Source organism: Telmatherina bonti (assembly GCF_933228915.1).
Source record: "Telmatherina bonti genome assembly, chromosome: 13".
Lineage (NCBI taxonomy): Eukaryota > Metazoa > Chordata > Actinopteri > Atheriniformes > Telmatherinidae > Telmatherina > Telmatherina bonti.
The window spans coordinates 12,378,586-12,391,771 of NC_136611.1; the positions used below are offsets into that span (position 1 = coordinate 12,378,586).

General features: G+C 40.8%; 1 protein-coding gene across 1 annotated transcript; it reads right to left on the reverse strand.

Annotated features, from left to right (window-relative positions):
• Positions 1-460: 460 nt before the first annotated feature.
• Positions 461-12,776, reverse strand: snx18a (sorting nexin 18a). The gene is made up of 2 exons (XM_079251107.1): positions 10,959-12,776; positions 461-1,359 (listed from the first exon to the last, which is right to left on the reverse strand). Exons 1-2 carry the CDS (start codon positions 12,460-12,462, stop codon positions 1,106-1,108), a joined length of 1,758 nt encoding a protein of 585 aa, XP_079107233.1. The 5' UTR covers positions 12,463-12,776; the 3' UTR covers positions 461-1,105.
• Positions 12,777-13,186: the final 410 nt, after the last annotated feature.

Below are 13,186 nucleotides of genomic sequence, written 5' to 3' on the forward strand. Positions count from 1 at the left end.
AACTTCAGTACAGCTGAGCTGTCCAGGACCGTGTTGTCAGGACTGCATCGTTAAAACTACTGAGGAACCCTCTGTTCTCAAACAGTCGGACTCTCAACACCATCCCCAAAAAACTCAGATATCGCAAAAAATAAAAATTGGTTAAAGCAAATTTTTAACAGTCAGAGCAGGTAATCCCTGATCCTGATGTTGTCTTTCTGTTAAAGGTCAATCCTGGAGCCAGTTGGAGAAGAAAACAGCACAATTTAATCATAACATCCCATAATAAGTGAAGAAATCTGTTTCTGTTACATATATATATATATATATATATATATATATATATATATATATATATATATATATATATATATATTTACCTCAAGACCACACAGTTTATAGCTTTATAAAGACAAACAGAATATATTTCTACATAGAAAGTAAATAAAACTATTTAATAACTAGTAAGAAAAGTGACCAGAGAGACATAATTAGAAGGCACAGCGAAACAGTGTGATAGTGGCTGCTCAGTGAGGAGATGTAAACATTCGGTCTCGTTTGTCCGGGGGGGGGGGGGGGGTAAAACAACAAGGCAACATATTGGCCACAATCGTGTCACTGCTCCTGGAGCGGCAGTCTCTTCAACAATCGTTTAAAAACTGTGTCATAAGGCTAAGAACGCTTCTTGTATGAAATCTTGCACCATGTGTGGAGGCAGCAGCGAATGTGGGGTTCTCTCTCTCTCTGCAGGTCGTAACATCAATTTATCTGAATTCACCCATACACCCAAGCAATTGGTGAACAGTCGTTGTTGATTTTCACAAAATTTTCAAGAATTAGACCTTTGTTTTTGTTAAAAATTGTCCAAAGTCCCAAAAGTATGTGTCCTCTTTTGAACAAAGGACATCCAGTGCCAAAAAATAAAAAGTCCAACAAACACAGAAACCTGGATTCAGTTAAAATGTTGTCTTTACTGAAGTATAATCTTGATCATTCTGCCCAGCAGCTTTCAGCAGTACGTGATTGCGGCAGTAAGTCTGCCAAAACACCACTAGTTGGGCACGGGAGGTGCATGGCCACATTCATCACCGGGGATGAAAACCAAAGGGCACAGACAAGCGAGCCATTATGCATTATCGTATTTCTGCAGCGCCTCTTCTAGCTTTCCCGTGATTTTTTGGAAGAAGGTGATCTGTTGCTGGAGATAGTGCTGCATCTGTGCCTTGAAGTCTCGCACCCGGATCTGGTGGAAGTGCTGGATCTCAGCCAGCGTGGCAAAGGAAATGATGTTGCAGCGGTCGTTGATGCCTTCTGCCTGTGAGCAATCCATCTTGCCCTCCTCCACGTGCTTTTGGCTCTCTTTCACCTTTGTCAGGGCTCCTGTTTGGATATGATTAAAAAAAAGCAATTATTTAGACTGAATTCAGATCTTTCACATGTTGCACTGAAACTTCGAACAACTCAAATGAATGAAGCAGCCATGATAAACACATGTACTTGAAACTAAAACAAGAACATTCTCAGCCTAAAAGGTGAATAAATTTGTTTTCTCATGATTATCAGACCTAATTTTGAAGCCTTTTTATGTTTCGCTGGGTGGTATGTACTGTAGTCATTCTTCTCTGTAATGTTATAAACACAGAACCAATATTTAGTTCTGCTTTTCTTGGACTTTAACCAAACTGTCAGAAAATAGAGGATGGATTTCTGAAGTCATTAGTTTTTTCTAAACTCTCTGAGAACTGGATCAACATCCTAAATTTAGAAAACATGTGGGCCCCAACTGTTAAAAATACCCATCACATTATGTCACCTAAAACATTTCTCCAGCTATATAAGGAGATTCTGATGGTATTTTTGATAGCAGTTACCGAGGCTGTGGGCCGCATTGAGAACATAAAACACTGGCAGCTCCCTACAATACTGCTTCATAGGATAAGGACCATTTCTTTTAAATGATTACAGTATAATACAGTGAAAAATCAATAGTCTGTCTATATTAAGTGGTTAATGAGCAATAAGTAACTACCTCAGAGGTATTCTTTCTCACAATCAGAACACCATCATGAATGTGGTAGTGAATATCTTAAAATACTTGCAGTATTAAAAAACTAGCAAAAATAACCTCTATTGTACATGTCCAAATATGGAATAATCAGCTCTGCAGCCAATGAGCAGATATTATTATGTATGTGGTGACATACAAGTTTAAAAAAAAAAAAAAACAATGAAGACACGATGACCAAAAGGTCTTTCATAATTTTCTTCATGACGTCATTTCATTTGTTAACAAACATCAAGTTTTGTGTTTCAAGTTCAGCAAAACCAAAACAAGTTGGGACAATAAAGTGTGAACATTTTGTAGGGTTGGTTATTCTTACAATACGTCTAAAATATTCAGGCACTAAATATATATACCAAGGAGGGGGGGAGCGGGTGTCAGGTATTATAAGAGCGGTGCTGTCTTCCTCAGGAACCAATATCTTGTGTAATGTGTACAGAATTTGGTTTTGCATTGTGTTGTTGAAACATGTGTGGTTATATGAGCCTGTTAATGATGAAAGCGCCATTTAAGGAATTAAAAGTCAGGGGTGGTCACTTCATGCTTCAGCTCTGTATTTTACACACTAAAATTCCTCCAAATTACACACTAGAGATGAAAAAAACTATGCTAAATATTTCCATACTTTTTGTAGGAATATTATTTCTAATTTTAAATAATCTGCCCATGACGGTTTTTTTTTCCCATGTGAAAATCTAAAAATACCATAAAATTGATTAAATAACTATTGTGCTGCATTCTGTTCCCCATCTGTAATCTCTTTCTTTGACTTTCCTCAAAAGAAATATGCATCTGAGAAGCGCCATTACAAGAAATCTGGTAAAAGAACATATTTTGAGGAAGTAAGGAAGGAAGGAGGAGAGACCTGTGCCTCATAGTCACAATGAAAGTACAATCAGTGTTTGCTCCACGTTGTCACACAGCTACGAAGCGCTGCTGTCGTCACTGCGGTGGACTCTTGTGGTGAAACATTTTTCATGCTTTTCAGTCACACACTCCTCTTTACTTTACGGAATAAAGCTTCAGCCATCGTGCAGACAAATCGAGACATGCGCCCGCCGCTTTCCCAACAGATGACTTGATGGGAGCAGAGAGCAGTGTCACAACACCCGAAGCTTTCATCTGATCAACGTGCTGACATTTCTGGAGGACTAAGGCACGAAATGGCATCTCCAATAAGCATTGAGTTGAAACTAAAACAGAAAGTGGCAGGATGGTATTCTGTGGGACAAATACAATGCAAACGTGGTGACAATATGTGAGCTAAAATACATGTACCTCACATGTATTTTCAAGTTTTTCTTACATTTTAAGGAACCAAACAATAAAAAAAAACATGTTCAAATGAGCTCATTATGAATTATGATAATTGCTCGGTACTGAAATGTGAGTATTAGGCATTGACATGCAGCATGTAGATGTGGAGCTGATAAGTTTTACCACTGACATGTTGTAATTGTTAAAAAAAAAACATTAAGCAAGGCTATAAAAACATCTTGCAACAGAATGAATAGTTGAGACACAATTATAATCCAGTGAGTGTTATTATCGGTGGAGTCAAGATTTAAACCCGTAAGGCATGAGGTAAAACTTCCTGAACTAGTGTGTCATGGGATTTTTTTTGTTTTTGGTGCGTAAAGTCAGCAGTTCTTGACTGAAACTATGCTTCAATCTTCTTGTTTCCTGAAAAGCGAGACCACAAAGGACTTGATGACTGAAGCTACCACCTTTGCAAAAACACGTCACTTTGCACCCTTTCTTCTGGAAGTCTGACCAGTTTGCCTTCAGGTCATGGCTCCTGCGTGCTTCCAGTTAATGGGAAGGTACAACCGACTGAGAAAACAGCAGCGCTGGTCTGAAATGTGGATAGACAAGAATAAACACAGATGTCTAAGGACATAAATATAAATCTCAATGGTTATGGTTTCTGGCTTCCTGTGTTTTAAAAGCCAACTAACGACAAGTGATTGTTGCTATGGAGATGTTAAGAGGAAGGCTACAGTTCACTGAAGAGGGTGTCAGCAAACTCCAATATGCAGCGATACGTCACTTAGCTGTAAAGAAGCTTCGTCTCGCTACAAACAACGACAGCAATCACTAGGTTTTCTGTTTGAAGTTTTTCAGTGGAATGTCAGAAAACACAGTCAAATCAAGTTACGCCTTCATGGTATTTCATTAAGACAAGAAATCCAGAATTACCTAATTAATTGCGCTTGTACAGCTTTTTTTTTTTTTAAAGAAGTGGAAAACCAATTTTAGTTTTGTTAAAGTAAAGTCTTCCTTTTTTGACGATGTATGAATAATGGTCATGTAGATTTTAAAATGTGATAGCAGGGTCGTCTGAATGGCTGCTAGACCTCTAATCATCAAAATCCCTTAACCACAGCATAATGTCAAGATAGGACCAAGTAGCAGAGTCTATTAGAGGGATTAGGACTGGACATGAGTTGGTATATTCATTCCCCAAAACCAGCTGAGGCGCATGGTCTCTTCTGGCCAGACATGCCTGAAAAGGGCACCTTTAACAGATGCCCGAATGCCACCGGCCATTGTGTTTTTTTCACAACTCATGACTTAAAGTGAGGCCAGGAACATAAACAGATCAGTAAATCTGACTCAGCTATCCCTCCAATATGATTGACCAGTAAAGCGATTCTGGCAGCATCAATATGCTTTTCTATCAAAAGTAGGCATAATAAACTGTTAATCCCTCTGCAGGATAGGCATGATGTGCATAGATATCGGCATGCACAGCAGTGGAAAATATTGGCACAGCAGAAACTGAACGTTGAGCATCCCCACTGAAATGCAACAAGTACAACAAATCCATCTTCTACACAGACTCAATCCAACTCAGGGTCACAGAAAATACAATCATATGAAACTGTACATTTTATAAACAAAATTCTATAGCATTTATGATCATTTCAACTCATTTTTACAACAATAAAACCCCTTAATGCATATATGTAAAAGAGCTAAATTAATATAAAATACTGTGATTATAAATAATCCGTCATTTAAAGTCAGAGATTGTGATCCACCAAGACATCAGCAAACTGATGATTTCATCCCTGTAGATGGTTTTACGAGGCTGTGCTGCATCTGAAGGCTTGTTGTTAAGCCCCTGTAAAAGAAATCCACACAACAAACTGGGTCATGTAAACCTTCAGGTCAAAAAATAACATCAATGATAAGAAAAAAATCAGGTTTATGTTGCAAAGAAGGAAAAAAAAGCTGATAATGAAATGTGTAGAAATCTTCCCTGGGTGTACGGCGGGGGCACAGAACCCTTTCACGTTCACTGGAGGGAGCTGTTTCAGCTCTTATGTAATCCCTGGTTACACAACACCAAGCTAGCGCAAGCGAGCAAGCGGCCAACGGCCAACGGCCAGCAGCAATCCTCATCTCATCACTTCGCTACCGCCATCATCCACTTGTGCGGTAGAGGACATTTAAATAACCTGTAACAATATATCAAACAGGCCTGCAGGGTTTGCACACATGCACAAGGCTGACTAAGCAGGAAAAGCAGACATCCTACTAAACCGGTGCTTCCCTTTACATGCCTGCCATTGTTTTATCACTTCATGTGGTGACAAATGTGGGATGCAATCAGATGAAAAGGACAATAATCTTTTAAGGATGTGCTGAATAAGACAAAAGTAAAGGTCAATAACTTGGTAAAAGAGGTCGAACCGGATTCACCTGAATGTGGCGTTATTGGGTTGTATGCAGTGTATAAATTCATCTCTTTATCAGCCTGTTAATGATCTCTTCCTGAACATTTCAAATAACTCAATAGTTTTTTCTTTAAGTAACCCTGCTGGAAAGATAATTATTACCAAAGCCATTAAGAGATGGGGTAAAAAGATTTCCTTATTGCTTCATATTTTAATCTACTGAACCACATTGAGACAGAAGCAATAGCATGTTTTAATATAACAACAAATAAAAACCATCAGGTGTTGCTCTTTACACTTATGAGGAGCCTCTAGTTTCTGTGGCAGCCTGTCAAGCCACACCTGGCTTCAACACTGTTTTAAACCGTGAAAAAAATAAAGCGACTATCTATGGAACGCCTTCCTTCCCCTTTCTGAAAAGTCTCAAATACAAAAATAAAGTGTTATCTTAATGCCATTTCAACGCCAGTTTGGAGCTAAAATAAACCTTGTAATACTCAAAAACTCCTTTTAAGCAAAGTGACAATAAAGCATGAGCTATCATTGTCCCTGTGAAGCTGCACTCTAATGGCTAATGGGGTCCCTGTAGAGGTGGAGATCAATAAGGTGATGATCAGTCCCTCTTTAGTAAAGCTTGGATTTCACTTGCCGCCAGGACAAATAAAAACCTTCATGCTGTAGGAAGCTAAAAATGGAATCCAGCTACTTTCCTACAAAAAATAATGTCTGCAAACATGTCCCTCTGTGGGGACATGGCAACAGTTGCATGTTTACAATGTTCTTGCCTGGATGGATTCAGAGTGCTCCCCCAACGCATCACATAGAGAAACGGTCTTTCTACTGGCTGTCATGGGGGTGCAGATCTTGGCAGGTGTGTGTGTGTGTTATGCATGGATGTGTGTGTTTTGCAGGTGAAGCAGCACGTTTACAGACACATCTGACACTGATCATCTCCTCAGCATTTCAGCTCATCATCAGTCTGCGCCAGGTCGTTGCATTCACTCCTCCGGTAACACCAGACCTCTCCTGAATACTTTACTCTTCAATTATCCTTCATAAATGCTTACTGGTCTTTCCTACCCACCATTCTGGAGATCCAGTTTACTCCTGCCTGCTTTCTTGCCAACCCACCCTGCCACTGACACTCCTGTCCTCTGACAGGAGCGACACGGCCAAACATCTGGGCATCACAATTTGCTTCTTACAAATGAACTTGAAACTTCAAGAGTTGCACGTCCGCTTTTAGGTCCACTTTCCACCAACCGCGACACTATCAGCAAGTGTCTGTGCAGCCACTTCAGCTGAGGAAATGTGTGCTTTGGTTAGTGACAAGAGGATGTGGCCTGGCTCCTTGTCAGGTGCATAGGCGGGTGCAGCAATAAGCTCCACTGTGTCATGGGGTAATGACACTTGAGTGGGCATTTCCTTTGCATGTAATCAAACTAGATTGACCCAAGCAACAAGTGTAATGTATGAGACTTAAGGATGAGTAACAAAGGACAAAAAAAAAACAAACCCAGAAACAGACCGAGCGAAGAGAAAAAAGGGGAAACTAATATTATTTCCTAACTTCTAAATTCAACCCTGCAATATCTGAGAATCTTATATGCTGAATCATTGAGAAGTCACAAAAGGCAACAGAACATGAATGTTGTTCATCATAGTACTGTTTTGTTTGTATTCAAGTCTCTCTGGAACTTTTTTTTTAATGAAACACAGGCACGCAAAATAATCTTTGGCATCAAGCTGGTTTAGAATCTCTTCCAGAGAGAATTAGCTGTTTTTCTTCCACTTCTCCTATCAATAGAAAGTCACAAAATGATTCAGCGTCCCAGAAAATGATTCAAGGCAGAAGGAATGCACAAATACATATGTTTAAAAAAAAGCAAACTGGATTAACTAGACTCAAAACAAAGGAAACGAGAAGCCTCAGATCGAAGAAACAAGATCTAACTGAAGTATGTTCAGATTCAATAAGCTCCAAGTGGCTCTTATCAGCTGTAACACGACATTTTGTGCATTTCTTCTACAAACACATCAAGGTCAACATTTATGGAAACAGGCTGCATTTATCACACCAGACTGTTTAAGTCAGGGGGTCCTAAAAGTCAGTCCTCAAAGGCCACTGTGCTCTGGATGTTTTTTGCTGCAGCACGCCTGAATCAGATTAATGGCTCAACATCCTTGGGCAGAACATGACAACAACCTGTTGAGGAGAGCCGTTTGAGCTGAATCAGGTGGGTTGCAGCATCTAAAAACTGCAGGATTCTGGCCTTGAGGACCCAAGATGGACAGGCCCTGGTGTAAGAAGTTGAGTCATTATATTTAGGTCATGTGTGGCCCACGTGAAAAACTTTATTTAAACTGACTGGAAGTTTGTGTCCCTTTGCAGCCTAAACACAGACTGTCCTGTTTCCCCCACACTATCTATTGTGGAATGAATGGACCCAGTGTCTGCAGCGGCCGAAGCAAGTTGTTCACAAGCAACGTCACCAGCATGATACATAACTTAATTTGCACCAACTTGCAAAAGGAAGTGCATCCTCTTGCATCCTACAGCTTCAGGTTAAAATTCTCAGACTAAAAATGCCATCACAAAAGCACACAAACTGGCATATATACTAGTGTGGGGAAAGAAGTCAGTCAGGTTTAACTTGAAACTAGAAGGAGCGGTTCGGTTGCGCTAAATATTTTCTTTTATACTGATGTCTGAACAGATATATCCCCCCTGAATGCTACTGCATGCCATAGCATCATGGGTTTTGAAAATATCCTTCCACTGAACTGCAATTGATTTCTGATAAAAAAAAAAAAAAAAAAAAGAAAAGTCACAAATATCTGATGTAAATTTCTATCCTGCTGCCGATTTATGAAAGATTAGATTCACATATATGATAATCAAAGAGACAGAAGCATTCCTGACTGACAAAAAACTGTTTTCTTTGGCCACAAAACCTCACCGATGGTTGAACTGCACTGGTGTACCTCAAGGCTCAACTTTGGTTCCTTTTTTATTTAGCATATCTATTACCAACCTGATTTTAATCACATACTATAACTTTGACTGATAATACAGTCAGACTTCTAAGTTCTGTAACCAATGTTACAGCAGCAAGGACAAGCCTGTCAGAAATAAGTGAGTATAAGTTGTGAATAGATTCTAATCCAATGGCACTTTATGTTTTACGAATAAACAGCCATTACATTACCTGCGTTTACGTTACAGCTTTTTGTTTATAATGTGTATATATATATATATATATATATATATATATATACATATTCCTCCTTATATATGTATATATATGTATATTCCTCCTTCGTTGAGGAGGAATTTTTTCTTCCAGTTTCCAATAAGACTGTCACTGATGTAGCTGCATGTACTGGATTCCATCTTGACATCTTGTTGACAATTTATCTTCACCCTTTATTCTTTAGGAATGCTGTCTACATTTTGACATCATGACAGCTGTTCCACAGTCTCAATATTCATTTAATACTATTGAGTTAAAGGCTGAGTGGCTGGTCGTTTATTCTTAGATATCTAACAGTTTTATAAATCATTTACATTAATTTAGATTCAATTCAAATAACCAGTTCATAAACACAAATCAGTCTGCCGATCTTGTGAGCTGCCAAATCACTGTGTTCTCCTGTAGTTACATTTTCAGCTCCAGTGCTTCCACTTTCTTTTGAATTCTACATGGTTAATAGGTGGTACACTATTATATGTTATGGATCTGTTTCTTTATGGGGCAGTCCCATGAACTATTAACTGATGTGGAAACGAGCAGTTGCAAAGAGCTCATAAGGATGGGGTTTTCTTTGCTCATCATCTTTGGAATGATATAAATAATATTTGTGTAAAAACTTTTTAGCTGTATTTGAGTTTTTTTTTTTTAAATGTAGGGGTTTCCATTAGCGTTTTTTATTACAATATTTAGGTTTTGTGCACTTCCAGGTGTAATGAAAACGTAGAATCCTCCATAATTATCCCACACGTCGACGTTGGTCCTACCAACTAAACAAAAGGGTAAAAATCAGATTATAACCAGAGTAACTAGTTCATCTGCTTTCTCTTCAGCAGGACAAAAATGTATTCCATAATTAACTCTTACAATAGTTGTGTTTAAAGATACTCAGTGTATCCATATCAGTTCTAGACACTCTACTTTAACCCACTTTGACCACCGCCTACTTTCTGCTACAAACACTCCAAATTTTCGAGTCACTGTTAGTGATGACAAGTCTGTGTCATTAAACTGGTCAAAGTAACGATGTAGACATAATTTTCTGTGTTCTTCGCCCAGCTGTTTTTACGCCGATTAATGAAAGTCACCTTCTCTCTTCATCTGATTGGATCAAATAATCTTCACAGGTCTGCTGAATAATTATCACATTAAACAGTTAAACTTTACCAGAGCTAATCGCTAGAACATATAGCGGAAAACTGCAGAAAGAAAATACCTAGTGTATTCAATTTTACCCCTGAGCCTTGAAAACAGTGGTTACTGGATAACCAAACCAAAGCAGGTGTGTTATCAACCCGTCAGGTGGACCAGGTGAACTTTGACCTGTAGAATAAACCCAATTCACATGATGGACAAAAGAGCTAGTGGAAATCAATAAAATAAAAGCATTATGTTGTCTTCGTCTTTATAAAAAGGAAGCAACTGTTGCACACGTTTACAGGCGAATAAACACTTCCACAACCCCTTGTCCTTTTGCACAACAGCGCTGCCTCTCATGAGACTGACATTTCGCTACAGAGCGAAAACAATGACTGGCCATGTCAGAAGATGGCCTAGATTTGTACAACCATCTAGTTTATCTGTGCAAACACCAGAAAACACACGCGGGCTGGACGTTTGTGCAGGATTATCCTGCAAATCTTGTTTCGTGCTGAAGTAAGGCAGCATATTCTGTGTGTCAACAACTCACCGAGAATAAAACACAGACACAAAAAACACAGGGTGCCTCCGTATTCAGTTGGCAGGTGGGTCAAACAGCCTGTAAGCCGGCAAACACGCCTGTTGCAAATTGACATAAGCTCTTCAGTAAGCTGGCTGTTGTTTTAACACTCGCAACACCTCCTAAAACTAATTGTACTTTACTCAATATGAGATCACAACTGTTGGTTTGGGATTTCAACACACATTTCTTCAACAGTTGAGTTTATTTTTTGGGTTTAAACCGATTCCATATACTTATATGTCTCAGCTATGTTAGTTTACCTTTCTGGACATGGATGATGTCTGGGTAGTTTGCCAGGTGCCCTTGGTAAAGCGCTAACAGATCCATGATTGGATCAAGATCCTTGCTGGGCTGTTCAGAAAAATACTCCCCGATTGCTTCGTATGCATCTCCGGTGAAGGAGATGGCCTGGTTGAGTCCTGCAGAGTACACCTGCTGATCCATCTCGAAGGCCTGGCTCAGGACCTTAAAGGACATCCCCACTTTTTGATACTCCTTCTTAAAGCCACTGATCTGCTTGCGCGCAAACTCGCTGACCGTGGCGTTGAGTTGCAAGGTGCTGTCGTCCATTCTTTTCGTGAAAGTCTTGAATCCGTCTATTTTGCTCTCCACCTCCTGGAAGTCGAGCGGAGCAGGTGGAGGGCTGATGGTGAGGAAAAAATTGGCTCCGACCATGTCGTCCTTCTCCGCCTTCCTCTTCCCCTGCTTCCAGGCCTTCTCGTCCGTGCTGTTGCAGGTGAGGAAGTGCTGGAAAACATCGCACCTGGCCAGAACAGGGTGGCTGGTCATGTGGTTCATCCACCATATGAGCCCTTTCCTCCTCTTGGAGATGAAGTCCTCCTCAAAGCGCCCCGTGGCCTGCTTCTCTGGGATGTGTGGCACTGAGATGACAGGAAATTTCTCCACCAGGCGAGCGTATAGCCAGTCAAAGTGCTTATACCTCCTGTTCACCGGGTTCTGTGTGTGTGTGGGTGTCAGCTTGTAGGAAATGTAGCTTTTCATGCCCTTGAACTTAGTCTGTTTAGTGGGGTCGTCAATTGCGCAGGTGAATGGGTAAGGGTTCTCCTGCCACTCTGGACCATATTGACCCATCACCACACAGATCTTATCCCCATCTTTCACAAAGCCCGACGCCTCCCCGAGCACAAACGCCTCTCCTCCTGACTTGACAAAGGTTGAGAACCTGTTCAGGTTTCTACTGACGGTAGCCGAGCTCTTTGCTTGCTGGGCATTACCTCTAGACATTGAGGATGTGGAAACTCTATATGTGGAGGGCCCGTTGCCTTCAAAGTCATGGTATTTTCCTCCCACAGTTCCTGGCTCATCTGCCACAGTGGAGCTGTCATCCCAGTCATCGTCCCAGTCATCATCACTGCCTTGGGTGGGCTGCTGATAACTGTGCTGCTGATGCTGATGTTGTTGTAGCGGAACAGAGAAAGTACTGAAACCTGGAGGAGGTGGTTTAGGAAAGTTTTCAACTTTGGGTTGATAAGAGCCGTCAAAACCTCCGGATGGGACGTTGGCGTATCGGGAGTCCGGGGTTGTGTCTCCAGATGTGCTGCAGCTGTTGTTGACTGAGTCGTTTCTCAGGATCTCCACATATGAAGCGGGGAACAGTCCTCTCTCTCCTCGGCTGTTCGTCCCTTCAAACCAGCCCTCAATGTCCTTTTCGCTGTGCACAGTGAGGATTTCGTTCTCCTTTACTGAAACCTCCCCTGGGTTTTCGGAGTTGAAGTCGTACAGCGCTCTGGCTCTGAGCGCCATGATTCCCAAACAGCTGGATGACAGAGCAGGACAGCGGGCTGACTTACGGCTGGCTGGCCGGGGCAGGAGGGGAGCGCAGCGGGCAGCTGGGGAAGCTCACTCAGCCCACCCCCTCCTAAAAAAAAAAAAAAAAGCTACTAAAACTTCTCGCACGCAGACAAATCTCTGTTTGTGTCCCTCTCTGCTCAGTCCTCAGGCCAGATAAACCCGGAGGGAAAGCAGCAGCGATAAAAGTCCAGAGGTTGGAGGGCGTGAACATGAAACGAGGCTATTTTTTGTGCTACAAGGCGAATCTGCGCTCGTCTCCAGCCTCACTCCGCTCCCTGCTGTCGGACACTTTGAGCGCTGCGAAGCAACAACCCACCGCACGTCGAGCAGGATGATTAATCGAGGGCAGAGCGACAACATGCTGCAAATCCAGACAACACAAATCAACCGCTGCAGGAAGATTCAATACATCAACTGATCTCCACACAAACTCATTTGTTTCATACTCAAAGAAACACACTGTTGACTGAACTTACCGGAAGGAATAAATGACTGAAAGAGACATTTTTACAAATCATTCATTAATTCATTTTCTGCACCGCTTAGTCCAGTTTTTTTTTTGTTTTGTTTTGTTTTGTTTTGTTTTTTTTTTTTTACAAATCCCCTTCAATAATTAAACATAATCGCAGTTTATAGGCAAATTATTAATGTTTTAATTCCCCAAATACATAGTTAC